General features: G+C 43.9%; 1 protein-coding gene and 1 pseudogene across 1 annotated transcript; both read right to left on the bottom strand.

The window, feature by feature from the left end:
• Window positions 1-5,228: 5,228 nt before the first annotated feature.
• On the bottom strand, window positions 5,229-7,322 carry LOC136504784 (uncharacterized). Its single transcript, XM_066499786.1, has 4 exons — window positions 6,961-7,322; window positions 6,679-6,855; window positions 5,761-5,999; window positions 5,229-5,675 (listed from the first exon to the last, which is right to left on the bottom strand). Exons 1-4 carry the CDS (start codon window positions 7,252-7,254, stop codon window positions 5,414-5,416), a joined length of 972 nt encoding a protein of 323 aa, XP_066355883.1. The 5' UTR covers window positions 7,255-7,322; the 3' UTR covers window positions 5,229-5,413.
• A 9,607-nt stretch (window positions 7,323-16,929) lies between these two features.
• Window positions 16,930-17,669, bottom strand: LOC136504033 (uncharacterized; annotated as a pseudogene).
• Window positions 17,670-21,784: the final 4,115 nt, after the last annotated feature.

The raw sequence follows: 21,784 nt of genomic DNA, 5'->3' as shown, positions 1-21,784 counted from the left end.
GTAAGGATCGAGGCCAAGCCTCGAAAGCGACAGTTTGACAGTTGATCTTCATCAGCGGCAGTTCACCATCTTGTCAGTTCAGATGGCTCGCACCAAGAATGTTGGTGGTGGCCTAGGTGATGATGATAGGAGGCCCCCGCCTCGCCAGCCAGCCGGATCTAAAGGCAAGTCAACCAAGCAGGTAACATCCAAGAAGCGGAAGTACCCCAACGCAGAGACAGCGAGAGCAGCAGCTGTTGCAGAGGCCGCAGAGCGTGCCGAGAGAGGTGGTACCCGCAGCGAAGTTGTCATTGCAGATCAGCCAGTTTCACCCACAGTCAGAGCTGCAATTGAGGAGGTTGAGCGTCGTCACGGTAGTCCAGCCGGGACTGCCATGCTTGCAGGACGACGGGTTGCCATTGAGGAGGGTCTGTCAGCACAGCAGCAGCCCCCACCAGCAGAGCCTCAGCCAGCCCAGGAGACTCAAGAGAGTCAGGAGACCGAGTCGGCACCTCAGCTACGCCGCTCGTGTCGTACCAGTGCTATAGTTCCACCGAGGCCAGTTACACAGCGCAGGGGTTCACGCCCTCCGCCCAGACCATAGGGTCCGCCTCCAGTGGTTCACCTCGACTTGAGGGCCGCTACAGCCAGGCAGGTTCAGCAGCTGCGGTTTGTTGAGTTTGAGGTTTGGTTTCCTCCGAGGAGGGATGAGAGAGCAGCTGAGGGGTTCTACACGCCACTGCAGGAGGATTTCTACAATGCATATCTTAACAGTGGGGCAGTGTTCAGATCACAGAGGGTCTGTCAGATAGAGTCCATTGTGGCAGCAACCGGAGAGGGCATTCGGCAATACTTGTCATATTTGCCAGGACTGTCGGATCTGATTGGACGGACAGGAATATATGTACCTTCTTGGGTTCGTCAGTTTTATGCCTCACTCTTCATCGATCCACATCACAGATTCATTCACTTTGCTTTCAACGACAAAGACTATAGAGTGACGAATAGCAGGGCCAGAGAGATACTGAGACTACAGGAGCAGCCTATAAAGATGCATGAGGTTTGCTATGGACATCAGGAGCCTCCCAGGCGTCCTCATGGAGGGCAGGTGCCCCCTACAGATTTAGTGCGGCATTGCTTCAAGGAGCCTTTTAGTGAGGGGTCGAGCAGGAACCCCAGTGACTTGACTCCCACAGCGAGGATACTAGAGGCCATCATCAGGAGGACACTGCTTCCCAGGTTGGGATACAGGGAGGGCCTGACTCGCTTACAGCTCTGGCTTCTCAATGCCATCATGCAGATGACAGTGTTTGACATCTGGGACCTCCTTCTCTCAGAGATGGAGGATACTATAGCTGAGGGATTCAAGGGTCGCAGGCAGCTTCCCTATGCTCACTGGATCATGTTCCTCATCCGCAGAGTTGTGATTGATAAGCCCCCTGGCATGATGGATGAGTATACATGTGCCACTACAGAGTTCCTAGCTTACAACCTGTCATAGAGGATCAGACACGCCACTCCTCAGGCACCCAAACAGCCTAGCCATCATCCCGACGTGCCAGAGTCCGCAGCTCAGCAGGATGAGATCATCAGAGGGATTGCAGCCACTAAGGAGGAGGAGCTAGAGGCACAGCAGGAGGTGAGCGAGTACAGTGACAGCTCTGACGACGACTACCAGCCTATACCTCAGATGCCTCCACGCAGACACGATGCAGAGGCAGGTAGCTCTAGTTCTGCTCCACCTGCTCCACAGACAGACCCCGCTCTCATTGCTATTCTTGAGCAGATGCAGCAGGATCAGACACGACAGGCACATGAGACAGCTACAAACTTCGCACAGTTTCAGGCTCGTCAGGATAAGTTTCAGCGGCAGCAGCAGCTCCTTCAGCACCAGCAGTTACTTATGCAGCAGCAGCTCATGGAATTCATGCAGCATGTAGTGACAGCCATTGGGATCCCACTGCCACAGACTTCGCCCCAGCTTGCACAGCCTCCTACCACTTCGACGACTCCAGCAGTACAGCCCTTCGGGCTTCAGAGTCAGGGACAGCCTCCAGCTCAGTTTCCTTCACCTCCTGTATAGGTGTCCCAATGGTTAGCCTCACCTGGTGTAGCCCCGCAGTTCACTCCTTATCACATGGGTTTCTCACCAGAGCAGACTTCCTCACTATTCGTGCCTGAGTCGTCAGTCTCCAGGAGTCTTGGAGCATCATTCAGTGAGTTGACCGGCATGCCTACTCCGCCTCACATGCATACTGCCGGTCCGTCTACAGCAGCTCCAGCTATCATGACTACTCAGAGGCTCCCCTCGTCTGTCGCCTCAGATCCTACGACAGACATACTTGCAGCTTCACAGGCAGCACCAGCTCAGACCCAGACCGCTTTAGCGACACTTCCTGCTTCAGAGGGTCAGTCAGTTCAGAGCTCAGGGTCAGATGATGATGGCGCCCAGTTCCATCTTGCTCCACGTACTTCAGCGCCAGACTCGTCCGCTGCAGCCCCGCCGTCCGACCCCTAGGTTTTGGTGTTTGACGCCAAAGGGGGAGAGGGTTTGAGTATGTAGACTTAGGGGGAGCGAGTTTTAGGGGGAGCTAGTTATCTAGTATGAGCTTATTATATACATTTGCATTTGGAGTTTTATTTGTGTGATACACTATTACTTATGCATTCGTGTGTTTACTTTCATGCATACTATTATATATATGTGATAGTGCTATCTATGTGATTGTGATATTTGACATGTGTGATTTCTACTTTGCTTTATCTATATGTCATATCACTTGTGGAATGCTCATTTGCTTTTGTTTCCGCGTTTATACTTCGAAGCAAATGAGCTTTGTTATTAGTACTCATGCTTAATTCATATTCTTTGAGTACACTGTGTTGGCTTGGGTCATATAAGCATGACTAACTCTTTTGTTCTTATTGACAAAAGCTTATATGAACCAAGCCCGTCAAAAACCTCACTCCATAACATACTCGAGGTGGTATTGTCATCAATCACCAAAAAGGGGGAGATTGAAAGCATCTAGGCCCCTAGTTGGATTTCGGTGATTAATGTCAATACAAGATTACTATGACTAACGTGTGTTTTGCAGAGATAATTAAGTTAGGTCATGGTAATGGAGATCGATTGGGCAATCGAGGTTGTCATGCCCCTACGATGGAAATCGTTTCGGTTTTCAAAGGATGGATGACAAGGTTAAGGATAACTAGTTCTAAGTGTCAATTGGAGTTGGAGAGACACCTAGAGTAGTTTAGGACTTTGTTTTTCCTTTGGCCGTACTATGAAGGGGGGTATGAACGGGTAGCTTGACCTAGTTAAGTCTAGTGAGTTAGGTGTGGTGCACACTTGTTAAAACTAGCTCTAGGTAGCTCCTATGAATGCCTAAGATCTTTTGGAGCAAACTTCATTCACATATGTTCGGAAGATGGAAGTGAATGGAGGGTCAAACACTGACCGGACGCTGGCTCCGGTGCGACCGGACGCTGGCCGCAGGGTCCGGTCAGTTCATTTGACCAAGGGGATCAAGTCTGGTGTGACCGGACGCTGGGAGGTCATGTGACCGGACGCTGAGGGCCAGCGTCCGGTCGACTCCAGTAAGGGTTCAGACTTGGGAAAGAGTGACCGGACGCGTCCGGTCAGTGTGACCGGACCCTGAGTATCTAGCGTCCGATCGTTTACAGTAAGCATCTAAAAGCGACCGGACGCGTCCGGTCGGTACTGACCGGACCCTGACAGCGTCCGGTCATCACTTGAAAACTGGTTCGCGGGTTGAACTGACCGGAGTGTCCGGTCATCACGACCGGAGCGTCCGGTCATCCCGCAGAGGCTCATAACGGTTCGTTTTTCAGGCTGGCTTATAAATAGAAGCTCCACTCGTGAGTGGAGTATCTTTTGCTCATTCCAACAGCTAAGAAACACGTTAGTGAGTGCCAATAAGAGCAAGGTCCTAGTGAGGTGTTTGTGATTTGAGAATCCAAGAGAGTAGCCTCACTAGCAAATCAAGAGTAGCAAAGTGTGCATCCATCTTCTCATTAGGCTTCGCGTGGTCAAGTGAGAGTTCGTGCTTGTTACTCTTGGTGATCGCCATCACCTAGACGGCTTGGTGGTGATTGGGAGTTTGGTGTTCACCCAGCGGAGCTTGTGGGTGACCCAACTCAAGTTGTGAGCGGCTTTGGGTGATTCGCCGCGACGGAGTGTCAAAGAATCAACCCGTAGAGAGCACTTGATCCTTGCGCAGATCAAGGGGGAGCTACACCCTTGCGCGGGTGCTCCAACGAGGACTAGTGGGGAGTGGCGACTCTCCGATACCTCGGCAAAACATCGCCGCGTTCCTTTCTCTCTCTATTTACTTTGAGCACTTACTTTGAGCATTTACTTTGAGCAATTCAATACTTGTTTTTAAATCCATAAGATTGCTTGCTAGAGTAAGTTTGGAACTTAGGTTGCGAGGTTGTTGTGCATTAGTTTGATATAAACATTTTTCTAGGCACAAGGGGTTAATTGGGCTATCCGTAGGATTTGATTATTGCAAGAGAATTTAGAATTAGTCCAATTCACCCCCCCTCTTGGGCATCTTGATCCTTTCACACGCCATGAACGCTGAGTCCGCACTAAGGTCGTCGTGGACGCCGTCCCGCGACTGGTGTGGATGCTGGAGGCCAAGCCCGCGCCCGAGCGTGGCGCTGCAGCACTCCTCACTGCGTCGAGCGGGTGCCCAAAGGCGTTCCGGAAGGACGAGCGCGGCGTGGTGAACGCGGTGGCGGTTCCCTGCGTCGATGCTGCTCGCTGTGGCGTAGTCCAGGCGGTGCCAGAAGCAAATGGTGGCCGCCGGCGCGTGTGGGTTCCCGCAGAGCTGTCACCTCGCCCAAGCGCCGTCCGAGGCCGCCAACGGAAACCACGCAGCGATGAGCTCCCTGCCCAGCACGATGGAGAAGAAAGACGCCAGAGGCAAGGGCGGTCATTTGACATGGGTCCGCTGACACCGCGCTGGCATGAGGAGCTGACGTGCCACGCGAGCAAACGCGACAAATACGTATCGAATTTCTCTCCGTGCTGTTAAATCCGTATCGTCATTCCTAAGAATGCTATCTCAGGTGGCGCCGTGCCGTCCAGTATAATGATAAAAAGTTAAATATCCCCTGGCGCGTCTTGGATCACATGTTCCATACCCATACGTGCACGCGTTGATTACACCTTCTGCCTACAAGCCTGCAATGGCTACCAGAAGCAACACAACCACGCAAGCTTTCAGCACCAAGTGTTTTTGTCACATGTTCTTTTTATTCATATTCATACAAGCAAGCCAGCAAATGGCTAGCTGACTAGCTCACATTTATTCGGCTCTTCAAGACTTTTTCAGTTCAGAAAGAAATGGAGGCCCATCGTACACCTTTTTTTTTGTGTCAGGCTCAACTGAGCAACAAAACATCAAGATGATGGCTCCTGGCTAGTAAACTTGACGAGGTAGGAAATTATCTCCGAATTCACCATCTCGGCCTGCTCTTGCTGGAGAAAATGGTGACCTTCAATGATAGTGACTTCAAGATCTGGAACAATGGACTTGAATGTCCCGCTCTTGATGTACTTCTCAATCCCAAAGGACTGGACACCGGTGTCCTTATCACCAGCTATGAACTTCACAGGCACTGTAATCTTGGCTTCGTTCCAGGGTGCAAGAAGTCTCCAATTCCTGCAGTTACCACACCTTAATCACATATAGTGTAATAAGGCAATAATTAATAAGACAAAAATAGGAAACAAGGTAAGGAAATTACGTCTCCGCCATGCGGTAGTAGTTGAGGGGTCCAGTGAACCCAGACTTCTGAAACTTTTCAGCATACTGGCCCAGATCTTCCTCACTGATCCAAGGAAGTGGTGATGGAGATGCCTCGAGAAAGTCTATGATCTCTACTCCAGGAGGAGCACTGAGATCATCTATTTGAATGGAATAGAACTTTTTTAGGACAGTCGCAACATCATAACGAGCAAATGCGCTTTCAGCTCTTCCAGGCTCCTGCAAATATGAATCTTGAATTTTCAAACAGAGCACCAGAAGCCAGACTGTAGTTGAAAGGTTTGAAGCTACTGGTGCAGACTGCAGACCAACTTGGTGTTTGAAAAACTTACTATTGAAATACCTGGACCTATTTTATTTCCTAAATAAGAAGGTGAGCTGCTGCTTCAATTTTGAGAATATAAGGTAAAACAAAGATTCAAACTGAAAATGCTAACTGAAATTTTGCAATGCCCCCAATGGCTGAGCTTAGAGAAAAGCTCTCAACCATATGCAGGTCTGATACATAGCACAATCATATCTAAGCAAACACACATGCGCACGTGATCTTACGAGGGTTTGTTAAAATATTCTGCAAAAGAAGTTTGAAGGCATCACACATCAAATATAATCATATGATCAATCAAATCACCGCACTTTGCTAAAAATCAATCTTACAAATCTCTACAGTTACTGTTCAACTGGCATGGGGTAAACTGCTACTCAAATCTTCAGCTGCTTCAAATTGTATGTATTTTCTATGAACTAATGTATTAGAGGAATTCGGTTCTGCGCAATCCAGCAACGACAAAAAGATTACTCCAATTTATTGATGGATGCAAAAATTGCTAATGCTAGTACAAAATTAGGCAAAGTAAATAGCATGGTTGAGCCGGGCAAGAGAAGATCGGATCAGCACCTGGAACTGATTTATGTAAAAGCCATCGCCAAACGCCGCGAAGGCCTCCGTGATCGGGAGAGCGTGACGAGCGAAGTACGGTACCCCCAGAACGACGGCGGCGCGCACCCGGTCCGGCCGGAACAGGCAGAGGTGCCACGCCACCTGCGCGCCCCAGTCGTGACCCACCACGAACACCTGCATCCATCCATGGCAGATGGCGGCGCGCACAGCTCAAGAGGTTCAGTCACTCACGATGGTGAGGTGAGAAACAAGAGCACGGCAGGGAAAAAAAAGCGGCACCTTTGTGAGTTGGAGGTGGTCAAGGAGCGCGATGACGTCGCCGACGATGTGGAAGATGGAGTAGGCGGCGGGGTCGGACGGCGCGGAGGAGTCGCCGTAGCCGCGGAGGTCGGGGGCCAGGGCGCGGAACCCGCGGGCTGCGAGCGCGGCCATCTGGTGGCGCCACGAGAGCCAGAGCTCCGGGAAGCCGTGGAGGAGGAGCACCGCCGGCCCATCCTCGGGGCCCCGCTCAGCGACGTGGATCGAGACGCCGTTGACGTCCGCGTTCCAGTGCCGCACCTCGCCCGCGTCCATGCTCTGCTGCTTGCTGGACTTGCCGGTCGCCGGTCGCCTCTTTGTTTCCTCTGGTTGCTATGTCAGTCAGTCACATGTGCTCACTGGCCACGTTTCATTGTTAAGAAATGGCCTAAGGTCTAAATCCTTTACCAAGCAAATAAATAAAAGTTTTTAGATTATTATGTGAAATTCGTTTTTCTGCACCACGTGATATCATGTCATCCATAGCTTTCTTGTTGGACAAGGTGCGCGTAGACAATTTTTTTTTTTATATATAAACAGGCAGTACTAGTAACAGTCGGCACATATGGAACTGTTGGTGCTAGCAAACAGTCTGAAGACTGACTTCAATCTCCACAGAACTGTAGCACTATTTTTCCTCTAGAAGCAATCTATGAATGAATTAGAATAATTTCATTTACGCGTTGAAAAAACGAGCAGGCCTCAACGACGGCCGCAGCCAGCAATGAATTCTGCAACCAAAACTTCCATTGGCAGCATTCTACATGACCGCAGCCGATGAATTCTGCAACCAAAACTCCCAGCCAGCCATGAATTCTGCTACCAAAACTTCATTGGCAGCATTCTACATGGGAGATCTTGAGAATAGGACACCATTGCAGCTCACTCAGCGTCAGGTTACCTATTTCACTCTGATTTCAGCACGTCCATAAGCAGAGAAAGAAAACTGGAATACCAAATCCATGAGTGTTAAAGTGTGAATGTAAATGAAGATTTGAGAGAACCATCTCTTTCATTGATCTCTGAAATATATTTATACAAGTGAAGGGGTGTCACGAAGGGACACGACTGTTCTCCAAAGGACATGCCCTTTGGAGTAAAACTAACTGTCTAATCCTATCCACTAATCTTGTAATTGATGGATGAGATCACTTCGTGAATAGGTGTCTGTTCATGGCGTCGTTGATAAGATCACCGAAGGGGTGTCTGTTGAGAGACACCGTTTTGTAACACTCCCCCTTGATCGAATCTTCCTTGAGATCAATGTAGCTGTAAGCTAAAATTCCTCAAAAAACCCTATGGGAAAAATCTGAGGAATATATGATATGCCATAAAAACTCCTTTAAACCTTATTGGAAAATAAGGAGAAAATAGCATATTTATTTGTGATTTAAGTAAACCACTATGTCATTGGTATCCCATTAAAAACCCCAATGGGGAAAAATATTGGAGATACGACATAAAGATAACTCCTCCAAAAACCTTTTCAGGAAAAATATGAGGAGCAATATAAAGTGATATGTCGCTAAAACTCCTGTAAAAACCCAGTGGAAAAATTAGGAGAAAATATGACGACATATTATTGGTATTGCCTCTTGGATAACTCACATGAAAAAACCTTCTCAGGGAAAAACCATGAATGAGTTGTGAGGGCAATATGTGTCTTTGATATTTCCCACAAAAACCCCGGTGGAGAAAATAGAAAATATGACACATGCTTATGTTAATATTACCTCATTAAAAACTTTGACAAGAAACCTTGTAAGTAAAACTTGTGAAAGAAAAGAGTATAATATGATGCTGGTATAGGTCAACATATAGGAGATGCCTCCCCCTGATTCTGGCAAATCTCAAAGTCGCCACATGCCAATTCCATGTACCAATTTTTGAAATATAGAAGTTGGTAAGGACTTAGTAAATAGGTCAGCGAGATTATCACATGACTTGATTTGCAAGATGTTTATTTCCCCGCTTTTTTGTAATTTATGGGGATAAAATAGTTTAGGAACAATATGCTTAGTGATATTGCTCTTTATGTAACCTGTTTGCATCTATGTAACACAAGTGGAATTATCTTCATAGATAATTGTCGGTGATTCAATTGAACTAATACCACATGACTATTATATGTGGTTAATCATTCTGCGAAGCCATACACATTCTCGTGATGCCTCGTATAGAGCAATAATTTCAGAATGATTAGTAGAGGTCGTCGTCGGAGTCTGTTTAGAAGACTTCATGAAATAGCTGTACCTCCATGTAAGAATACAAATCCAGTTTGGGATGGGGACCAGATAAGTAACCAGCATCCGTGTATCCAATCATATTGGGATCATGATTTCTCTTAAAGAATAAACCAAGATCCTTTGTGCCACTAAGATATCTGAGGATATGCTTCGCTCACGTCCAATGACAATGAGTTGGATTGGCACTATGTTTAACTAGTATGTTCACTACAAATGCAATATCAGGCCTGGTGCAATTTGCAAGATACATAAGTGCTCCAATGACACTAAGATATGGAACCTTGGTCCCAATATCTTTTCTCCAATATCTCGTGGTCTAAATGGATCTCTCTCTATTTCTAAAGAACGAACAACCATCGAGATTTTGTTATGATATGATTTGTCTATATTGAATTTCTTCAATATTTTCTGGATATAGGCTGATTGATGCACTAAAATCCCTGAAGGACGGTGCTCAAGTTGTAAGACTAGGCAATATTTGGTCTTACCCAAATCCTCCATCTCGAATCCACATGATGGAAATTGTATCTCAAATGATTGCATAATTATTTCTATATCATGATGATATCAAAATAACCAATATACGCAATCATGCTTAATTATACACAATGTATGTTGTGATTTGTATTTGGATTCAGAATATGAAGTCCATTGGGACTTATACGTCCGAATCTATCAAATTCATTTGATCCACCAATTATTGAATTTGGAAAACTTTATTTTCACAGATACCATGGGGTATACTATGCTGGGTCTCTGCGTGAAACCATATGCTACAAGCTCTCATTGTTCACCACCTTGCTTCTGAAAAGAAACTCTGTGAGGGAAGATATTATTGTGGTAATACTTCTCATCATTGAACAAGAGCAATCTCCTTAATTGCCACCTTTTAGTTTGACCAAATTTGAGTGTGAAGACACTCTGCCTAGGACTTTTGGTCTAGATCCAGTAAGGTAAAAAGACAATCTTTGAGGAGTATATGCCGCAACAATTTGTAGTCTTTAAATAATTGATTCAGTTCTTGAAATCAATATAGCATGTGAAAATGTTAACCCTTTTGGACTCCGAGTCATCCCATATGGAGTCAGGGTGTTCCAATGTCCCAGGATCAGAGTTTGGGTGCACCGTTGATCCGGGTGGATTTTGATCCAGGTTTTGGATGCTCATCCATTTTGGGTGTCTACCAACTTGAGGTTGGCTTAGATTTACTGATTTGGAGGATATTGTCCTCAGTATCCTCGGACGCTTACTTGGAGCATTATCCTTAGGAGCGGGCGTACTTCTCCCCCTCTTTTTTGGAAGTGGGAGTTGAATGGTTTTAATTGGTATCTCCATTCTTTCGGGCGTATTATAAGTAGGATAAGAGGATTTTGTGACACCCTTATTATCAGTAAATATTTCTGGCAGATTCTTTGCAATATGATGCAAATATAAGATATTCCAAACGATTAGGTTTAGAATTTTTTGGTACGTTGATGTGAGGATTGCTCTTTTGATTCCTGGCATTCTTGATGTGGTATAAATCTCCCCCTAATGCCTGGAATTATCCTCAAATGTGATCAACATACAGGTAATTTATAAATCCCATGCAGAGTTACCTCTTGGGATCCATAATGCCCATTGGTATGTTGGGGTGGTGATATAGGTATGTGAAAACATACTCGATGCGCAGATGGGAAATGTTTGGCTATGGCCAAAGTTTCACGTACATACTGCAACGGAGGGAGTTGTATAAGTGCAGCTTGATGAATTCGAATTAACGATGCGGTGTGTAAGGCCGCATGAAAACAACTTAGTTCTGGTAAATTACAATTCTATTTTAATATGTCATGCAATTTGATTCTCAATAAAAGACTCGATAAAACCATTATTGGTATGGACATAAGGTACTTGATATATAGTACCCAAAAACCAAACTGTTCCATATAAAATGGATTTGATCCCGCGTCCAGGATAATTTGCTCTAAATTGAAGATTTCGAGCAATGAGTTTAGTATAGTGATGGTTCTCATGACTAAGAGACACACCTGAGACTATATTATGGATGCATAAATGTGCATTACATAGTATCTTTATGATCCATAAAATGGTAAATAGAGTCACATGTATGTTTTTGAATTTTTTCAAGAAATGTAGTGGCTTATATTGATGCTATGACCAATAGAACTGACAATAATTCTCAAGTTATCTCTATAGTTGAATAACCAAGGCAAATGTGCCAAGTCTTATTGACATCAAGAGAGAGAATTATTTGTACGCAACATTGGATATATGTTATGTATGTGTAGTCAAATCCAACTGAGGATGTCTTGTTTAAGTATTGCCATATCCGTTGTTAAGAGAAAAATACTCCTCTTAGTTGTCATCTTGGGGTTTCCATATGAAAACCACATTAACGGATATCTCTATAATTTTAATTGGGTACATTATGGAATCAGAATACAAGAATGGATTCATGATTATTATTTGAGTACCAATAGAGAGTATGATAGTAGCACGACCAAAGCCCACTATCATGACATTATGTCAAGCGATTAACAAAATATTTTCTTGTCTCTATGTAAGAGTTTAGGAATATTTTGCTTCCCTATATATAGAGTTTGTGGTGCAACTATCCACTAGGCAAAATTCCTCTTTGCATTTGGATTTACTCCCGTATAGGTCTATATATAGCATGAAGAATATAATGACATTCTTTGCAGATATATAGATTTCATACAAGTTAATTAATGGAATATCAAATGTGATGGCACATTATTGTGATATTCAATTGAAATTGATGATAACTTTTTATATTACAACATCAAAATGGGACGTAGAAACTAGGTATGTTTGTAAATGGGAGACAAATTTTGGTCCCCAAAATGGATCAAGCGAAGTAAATTTGATGATCGTGCTCTCCATGCTCATAAGACCCACTTATTAATTAAGTATTTGGTTGCTACTTGGTTTCTTCATGAAACTTGTTATGAACAACTGGCCTTCCTGGTGGTGTCAGGTTGAAGATAGAAGCGTGCTTCATATCTTTATAGTTGAGCCGGATATTTATGTCTAATGGATTTGTAATACCGATCAATTAAATGTTTCAAGGCATAACATTTCCAAGTTGTGTGGCTGTAACATACACAATTGGGACAGAATATGGTTCTGTCATATTTGGGAAGTGCCTTGACCCTAAGGAATGCACAAGGCTGCTACTTCTTTTTGCGTTAAATCTTACCATTAAAGTTCTTTGGATGGCATTATTACATGGCATCGAACTTGTATGATTCTGAAAATTCAATGTACTTTAGATGATAGAGCATCACTATAATGCTAATGATGATTCCTCAATAAGAGTTTATCATACACTTAGACCTGAAGTAATATAGGAATTAATCTAGAATACATTTGGTAAGTAGTGTGCTTTCGCGAAAACATAATGTTGGGGGATATTTTGGAACAACATAATTATATTCTCAAGTGGACTTAAGATCCTAGAGATAAAGTTGTGGCCAATCATGGTTGGCATTGGGTAGAATGACTGCCTTGTGTTGTTCGTATCACTCATTGAAAGCTAGCCATATAGTGCTTCCATTTGCACCCATTGAGATACACATACGTGTGACCTGGATGTTTATGGTGCTTTATTTAAATAAAACTCCGTATTTAAATTGATCATAAGTGGTGATGCTCTCTTATGAGGAGCATCAAATATTGCCATGAATCCATAGAACATCTGAAAGTGCATCTAGCCCTTTAGTGGGTTTTGGATGATTGAATGACAACATGATTAAAGGTCTAACCCGTTTACTAAGTGTGAACAGGTAATAGGTTATCTCACAGATACTTAATGAAAAGCCAAAATGATGTGTTGTTGTATAAACAATCTAGTTCAAGCACAAGACAACAATACAAATGAAACTCATACAAAGGCTTATCTATTGTGGGATTCCATGTACTATGTGAAAGCAAGCTCGTTAGGATTAATTAATGAGACATGAGGGATTGCATATGGAATGGTCTCTTAAGTGAAGCTTGCTAAATTGAAATGAAAAAGATGACAATACATGAATGGATGATTCAACACAAGATGTGACTTGATGGCTTGAGATGGTGAAGATAGCAAGGAAAGGCTTCGAGGTACTAAGCAAGGGTGAAGGGCAAGCGACGGCTTGGCGGCCGAAGAACCTAGCTAGGGTGAAGAAGGAAGTACTTGCATTTAGTTGAGGTACTAATCAAGCTGCGATAGTCATATTGATGTGGAGGATCAAACCTATATTAGACAAAGCGTTGGAAGTGACTTGATGCATTTGGAGTTATTCATATTTGATGAATGGAATCAAGTCACGTGCTCAAGATGGCTATGCTCAAGTGAAAAGATCAATATCAACATGATTGGCACCCTCACTTGATGAAGATTGGAAAACACGGCTTCGGTTCAAAGAGATCAACTCAAAAGGTTTAATTTCCTTATACTTTTAAATTTGAGTTAATAGGAATGCCGTACTATTAAGAGGGATGCAAGTTTAGGTGGTCTGAGGAAGATAGAGTGCTCAAGCATAATAACTAAATCAATAATGAGACACTCTAGCACTTCACGAGCACATAGAATAATTTTCTGTGACTGTCGGTGTCGGAAGTCCCGACGTAAGCCGGAACTCCCGACAGTCGGAAGTCATGACTCTTGTCCGAAGTGCTGACTCTCAGTCACAGCCTGGGCGGTGACTGTGGACGTCGGAAGTCCCAACGTGTGTCGGAACTCCCGACAGTCGGAAGTCCCGACGTGTGTCGGAAGTCCCGACAGTCAGAAGTCCCGACCCAAGCCAGCAGTCCCAGCAGCGATGGTTCTTTTGACTGCTCGCTGTCTGTGCACGTCGGAAGTCCCGACGTTCGCCGGGAGTTCCGACCGTCGGAAGTCCCGACGTTCGCCGGGAGTTCCGACACTGACCTGACCCAAGCCAGGAGTTCCGGCCTCAGCGGTGTTGGCTGTTTGTTTAACTGTGCCCGTCGGAAGTCCCGACGTACGTCGGAAGTGATGACCGTCGGAAGTCCCGACGTTTGTCAGAAGTTCCGACACTGACTTGCACACACGGACTTCTGACCTGTTGTGAACAGTGTTTTCTTCATACGTCGGAAGTCCCGGGATCTGCGTCGGAACTTCCGACGTAGATCTGAACGGTTCGATTTTCACTTGGGGTATAAATACCCCTCTCCTCACTTCTAACCGTTGTCCACTCATTTTCATTGCGACAAACACTCGGCCAAACAGCCCCCAAGCATTCTAGGCTCCCCTCTCTTCACTCCCTTACTTCCAACTTCGATTCCCAAAGGGTTTGAGTGATTGGAGAGTGGATTGAGTGAGAAAAACACTTGGAGCAAGCTTGAGCACTTGATTTCTTCGTCAAGCCGGTTTGATTTGCATTTGTTACTCTTGGGGATTTTCCCCTAGCCGGCTAGGCGTCGCCCAAGAGCTTCCATCTTGTGGAAGAGCCTTGGGAAGTTTGTATTACCCTTGTTTTCTAGTGAAGAAACTCAAGTGACCTTTGTGGTATCCTTGAGTGAGGCAAGGAGGTGGAAGAGACTCCGACCTAAGTGGTCACCTCAACAACGAGGACGTAGGAACTCCTTTGTGGGGCTACCGAACCTCGGGATAAATTCTTGTCTCCCGCGTGCTTGTTGTTGTTGTGATTTGCTCGAAATTACTTGTATTTGGTTGTCTCCCTCTCTCTAGCTATTTCTTAGGGTTTGGGACTCGATCTACGGATTGGTGGCTTATCGACGTCAAGAGAGTGACCCAACACCTTACCTTACCACTAGGAAGTGGGTTTGTAAGTTATCGGCATCGCAAAGTTCATTTTAGCACTTGTAGTTCATTTCCCGCAGGGGTCGGAAGTGCTGACAGTTTGCGTTGGAAGTTCTGACTCAAACTGTTGGGACTTCTGACACGTCGGAAGTTCTGACCCAATCGTCGGGACTTCTGACACGTCGGAAGTTCTGACCCAAACGTCGGGACTTCCGACATTAACAGACTAGTGCATTTTGATTCAACTCTTTGGTTGCCGCTGTTTGGCTCCCTAAGTTTATCTAGTATCTTTTATACACTTTGTGGCTAACTTGTGAGGGGTTGTATTACTCTGGTTTGGAGTTTCCATTTTGGAAACTCCTATTACTAATCGTTTCCGCTTTTAAAGGTGTTGATTTTTCAGAAACGCCTATTCACCCCCCCTCTAGGCGACATCCTAGGTCCTTTCAATTGGTATCAGAGCGAGGTTCTCACCCAAAGCTTCACCGCCGTGAGAAAAGGATGTCGACGCCTATCGAGTTGGAGCCAATGCTTCTCCAAAATGATGGTTCAAACTTTCTACCTTGGTCAATTCATGTACTCAATGCTTTTAGAGATATTAGTCCTCTTGTTGAGCATATTGTGTTTGCAAGCATACCTCTTCCTATAGTTGATTGGAGCAACTATAAGAATTTATCAAAAGAGGAAGAGATATGCGTGCAACTCAATGCTCAAGCTATTAATATCATTTTGAGTACATTGAGTGCAGAGGTTCAAGATGAGGCAATATTCAATGGACAACCACCTCCGGAGAGTGCTCATCTCATTTGGAACAAACTCATTGAGTTATATGGAAAATCCAAATGTGATGATGCACTTGAGGTCGATTCAATGGAAAATATGTCCATTATGTCTTCATGCAGCGAAGAAGCCTCACAAGATCTCAAGAGCGCCGAGCCGGAGCAAGAGGTGCAAGCCGAGGTGACTGCGCTGTCTACAAGCGCATGCCGGACGTGCCCGGTATCCCTACCAGACACGTTCGGTATGGCTGAGGCAGCCGGACAGCAGGCAGTCTATGATGATGAGGCTCAAGCCCGGTGGCGGCCAAGTGATGAGTCAACCTCAGTATCTCATGATACTCATCACTTGTGTCTCATGGCCAAGAAAAGCAAGAAGAAGGCTAGCAAGAAAGATCAAGCCAAGGAGATAGCACGAGTAGATGATCAAGAAGAGAGTGATATTGAAATTGAAGATAGCTACACTCTTGATCATCTAAGCAACAAAGACAAGCTCATTCTCATGAAGCTAGTTGAGAAGAATGATGAGCTAGAGGAAGAGAATGAGAAACAAGAGCAATCTCTTCAAAATCAAGAAAAGTTTCTCATCTCCAAATTGCAAGAGCTAAAGGGCATAAATGAGAGGTATGAAAAATTATCAATTGAGCATGCTTTAGTTACTAACTCCTCTTCTAGTGTTTCACAACTAGAGAAGGAAAACTTTGAGCTCAAGGCAAAATTAGATAAACTCTCAAGCAAATATAATGTGCTACAAGCAAACTATGTTCATCTCAAGTGCTCTCATGAAGAATTAGTAGAATCAAGCATCATGCTTGAGGTGGCTCATGAGGTTGTGATTACAACGGTAAAATTATCTCAACCTCCTACTCACACACTCACTTGTACACAATCTCAATTGAATATTTCTTGTGCTAATGAGTGTGCTTCTCAAGCAAGCCAATCTTCGATTGAGCAAAAATTTATAGAAAACATAGAGCTCAAAGAAGAGGTGAAAAGATTAAAGAAAGATGTGATTCGATTCAAATTGTATGTATTTTCTATGAACTAATGTATTAGAGGAATTCGGTTCTGCGCAATCCAGCAACGACAAAAAGATTACTCCAATTTATTGATGGATGCAAAAATTGCTAATGCTAGTACAAAATTAGGCAAAGTAAATAGCAATGTTGAGCCGGGCAAGAGAAGATCGGATCAGCACCTGGAACTGATTTATGTAAAAGCCATCGCCAAACGCCGCGAAGGCCTCCGTGATCGGGAGAGCGTGACGAGCGAAGTACGGTACCCCCAGAACGACGGCGGCGCGCACCCGGTCCGGCCGGAACAGGCAAGGGTGCCACGCCACCTGCGCGCCCCAGTCGTGACCCACCACGAACACCCTGCATCCATCCATGGCAGATGGCGGCGCGCACAGCTCAAGAGGTTCAGTCACTCACGATGGTGAGGTGAGAAACAAGAGCACGGCAGGGAAAAAAAGCGGCACCTTTGTGAGTTGGAGGTGGTCAAGGAGCGCGATGACGTCGCCGACGATGTGGGAAGATGGAGTAGGCGGCGGGGTCGGACGGCGCGGAGGAGTCGCCGTAGCCGCGGAGGTCGGGGGCCAGGGCGCGGAACCCGCGGGCTGCGAGCGCGGCCATCTGGTGGCGCCACGAGAGCCAGAGCTCCGGGAAGCCGTGGAGGAGGAGCACCGCCGGCCCATCCTCGGGGCCCCGCTCAGCGACGTGGATCGAGACGCCGTTGACGTCCGCGTTCCAGTGCCGCACCTCGCCCGCGTCCATGCTCTGCTGCTTGCTGGACTTGCCGGTCGCCGGTCGCCTCTTTGTTTCCTCTGGTTGCTATGTCAGTCAGTCACATGTGCTCACTGGCCACGTTTCATTGTTAAGAAATGGCCTAAGGTCTAAATCCTTTACCAAGCAAATAAATAAAAGTTTTTAGATTATTATGTGAAATTCGTTTTTCTGCACCACGTGATATCATGTCATCCATAGCTTTCTTGTTGGACAAGGTGCGCGTAGACAATTTTTTTTTTTATATATAAACAGGCAGTACTAGTAACAGTCGGCACATATGGAACTGTTGGTGCTAGCAAACAGTCTGAAGACTGACTTCAATCTCCACAGAACTGTAGCACTATTTTTCCTCTAGAAGCAATCTATGAATGAATTAGAATAATTTCATTTACGCGTTGAAAAAACGAGCAGGCCTCAACGACGGCCGCAGCCAGCAATGAATTCTGCAACCAAAACTTCCATTGGCAGCATTCTACATGACCGCAGCCGATGAATTCTGCAACCAAAACTCCCAGCCAGCCATGAATTCTGCTACCAAAACTTCATTGGCAGCATTCTACATGGGAGATCTTGAGAATAGGACACCATTGCAGCTCACTCAGCGTCAGGTTACCTATTTCACTCTGATTTCAGCACGTCCATAAGCAGAGAAAGAAAACTGGAATACCAATCCATGAGTGTTAAAGTGTGAATGTAAATGAAGATTTGAGAGAACCATCTCTTTCATTGATCTCTGAAATATATTTATACAAGTGAAGGGGTGTCACGAAGGGACACGACTGTTCTCCAAAGGACATGCCCTTTGGAGTAAAACTACTGTCTAATCCTATCCACTAATCTTGTAATTGATGGATGAGATCACTTCGTGAATAGGTGTCTGTTCATGGCGTCGTTGATAAGATCACCGAAGGGGTGTCTGTTGAGAGACACCGTTTTGTAACACTCCCCCTTGATCGAATCTTCCTTGAGATCAATGTAGCTGTAAGCTAAAATTCCTCAAAAAACCCTATGGGAAAAATCTGAGGAATATATGATATGCCATAAAAACTCCTTTAAACCTTATTGGAAAATAAGGAGAAAATAGCATATTTATTTGTGATTTAAGTAAACCACTATGTCATTGGTATCCCATTAAAAACCCCAATGGGGAAAAATATTGGAGATACGACATAAAGATAACTCCTCCAAAAACCTTTTCAGGAAAAATATGAGGAGCAATATAAAGTGATATGTCGCTAAAACTCCTGTAAAAACCCAGTGGAAAATTAGGAGAAAATATGACGACATATTATTGGTATTGCCCTCTTGGATAACTCACATGAAAAAACCTTCTCAGGGAAAAACCATGAATGAGTTGTGAGGGCAATATGTGTCTTTGATATTTCCCACAAAAACCCCGGTGGAGAAAATAGAAAATATGACACATGCTTATGTTAATATTACCTCATTAAAAACTTTGACAAGAAACCTTGTAAGTAAAACTTGTGAAAGAAAAGAGTATAATATGATGCTGGTATAGGTCAACATATAGGAGATGCCTCCCCCTGATTCTGGCAAATCTCAAAGTCGCCACATGCCAATTCCATGTACCAATTTTTGAAATATAGAAGTTGGTAAGGACTTAGTAAATAGGTCAGCGAGATTATCACATGACTTGATTTGCAAGATGTTTATTTCCCCGCTTTTTTGTAATTTATGGGGATAAAATAGTTTAGGAACAATATGCTTAGTGATATTGCTCTTTATGTAACCTGTTTGCATCTATGTAACACAAGTGGAATTATCTTCATAGATAATTGTCGGTGATTCAATTGAACTAATACCACATGACTATTATATGTGGTTAATCATTCTGCGAAGCCATACACATTCTCGTGATGCCTCGTATAGAGCAATAATTTCAGAATGATTAGTAGAGGGTCGTCGTCGGAGTCTGTTTAGAAGACTTCATGAAATAGCTGTACCTCCATGTAAGAATACAAATCCAGTTTGGGATGGGGACCAGATAAGTAACCAGCATCCGTGTATCCAATCATATTGGGATCATGATTTCTCTTAAAGAATAAACCAAGATCCTTTGTGCCACTAAGATATCTGAGGATATGCTTCGCTCACGTCCAATGACAATGAGTTGGATTGGCACTATGTTTAACTAGTATGTTCACTACAAATGCAATATCAGGCCTGGTGCAATTTGCAAGATACATAAGTGCTCCAATGACACTAAGATATGGAACCTTGGTCCCAATATCTTTTCTCCAATATCTCGTGGTCTAAATGGATCTCTCTCTATTTCTAAAGAACGAACAACCATCGAGATTTTGTTATGATATGATTTGTCTATATTGAATTTCTTCAATATTTTCTGGATATAGGCTGATTGATGCACTAAAATCCCTGAAGGACGGTGCTCAAGTTGTAAGACTAGGCAATATTTGGTCTTACCCAAATCCTCCATCTCGAATCCACATGATGGAAATTGTATCTCAAATGATTGCATAATTATTTCTATATCATGATGATATCAAAATAACCAATATACGCAATCATGCTTAATTATACACAATGTATGTTGTGATTTGTATTTGGATTCAGAATATGAAGTCCATTGGGACTTATACGTCCGAATCTATCAAATTCATTTGATCCACCAATTATTGAATTTGGAAAACTTTATTTTCACAGATACCATGGGGTATACTATGCTGGGTCTCTGCGTGAAACCATATGCTACAAGCTCTCATTGTTCACCACCTTGCTTCTGAAAAGAAACTCTGTGAGGGAAGATATTATTGTGGTAATACTTCTCATCATTGAACAAGAGCAATCTCCTTAATTGCCACCTTTTAGTTTGACCAAATTTGAGTGTGAAGACACTCTGCCTAGGACTTTTGGTCTAGATCCAGTAAGGTAAAAAGACAATCTTTGAGGAGTATATGCCGCAACAATTTGTAGTCTTTAAATAATTGATTCAGTTCTTGAAATCAATATAGCATGTGAAAATGTTAACCCTTTTGGACTCCGAGTCATCCCATATGGAGTCAGGGTGTTCCAATGTCCCAGGATCAGAGTTTGGGTGCACCGTTGATCCGGGTGGATTTTGATCCAGGTTTTGGATGCTCATCCATTTTGGGTGTCTACCAACTTGAGGTTGGCTTAGATTTACTGATTTGGAGGATATTGTCCTCAGTATCCTCGGACGCTTACTTGGAGCATTATCCTTAGGAGCGGGCGTACTTCTCCCCCTCTTTTTTGGAAGTGGGAGTTGAATGGTTTTAATTGGTATCTCCATTCTTTCGGGCGTATTATAAGTAGGATAAGAGGATTTTGTGACACCCTTATTATCAGTAAATATTTCTGGCAGATTCTTTGCAATATGATGCAAATATAAGATATTCCAAACGATTAGGTTTAGAATTTTTTGGTACGTTGATGTGAGGATTGCTCTTTTGATTCCTGGCATTCTTGATGTGGTATAAATCTCCCCCTAATGCCTGGAATTATCCTCAAATGTGATCAACATACAGGTAATTTATAAATCCCATGCAGAGTTACCTCTTGGGATCCATAATGCCCATTGGTATGTTGGGGTGGTGATATAGGTATGTGAAAACATACTCGATGCGCAGATGGGAAATGTTTGGCTATGGCCAAAGTTTCACGTACATACTGCAACGGAGGGAGTTGTATAAGTGCAGCTTGATGAATTCGAATTAACGATGCGGTGTGTAAGGCCGCATGAAAACAACTTAGTTCTGGTAAATTACAATTCTATTTTAATATGTCATGCAATTTGATTCTCAATAAAAGACTCGATAAAACCATTATTGGTATGGACATAAGGTACTTGATATATAGTACCCAAAAACCAAACTGTTCCATATAAAATGGATTTGATCCCGCGTCCAGGATAATTTGCTCTAAATTGAAGATTTCGAGCAATGAGTTTAGTATAGTGATGGTTCTCATGACTAAGAGACACACCTGAGACTATATTATGGATGCATAAATGTGCATTACATAGTATCTTTATGATCCATAAAATGGTAAATAGAGTCACATGTATGTTTTTGAATTTTTTCAAGAAATGTAGTGGCTTATATTGATGCTATGACCAATAGAACTGACAATAATTCTCAAGTTATCTCTATAGTTGAATAACCAAGGCAAATGTGCCAAGTCTTATTGACATCAAGAGAGAGAATTATTTGT

Source organism: Miscanthus floridulus, chromosome 14, assembly GCF_019320115.1.
Source record: "Miscanthus floridulus cultivar M001 chromosome 14, ASM1932011v1, whole genome shotgun sequence".
In the NCBI taxonomy this organism is placed as follows: domain Eukaryota; kingdom Viridiplantae; phylum Streptophyta; class Magnoliopsida; order Poales; family Poaceae; genus Miscanthus; species Miscanthus floridulus.
This window is presented reverse-complemented; position numbering and strand designations above follow the sequence as displayed.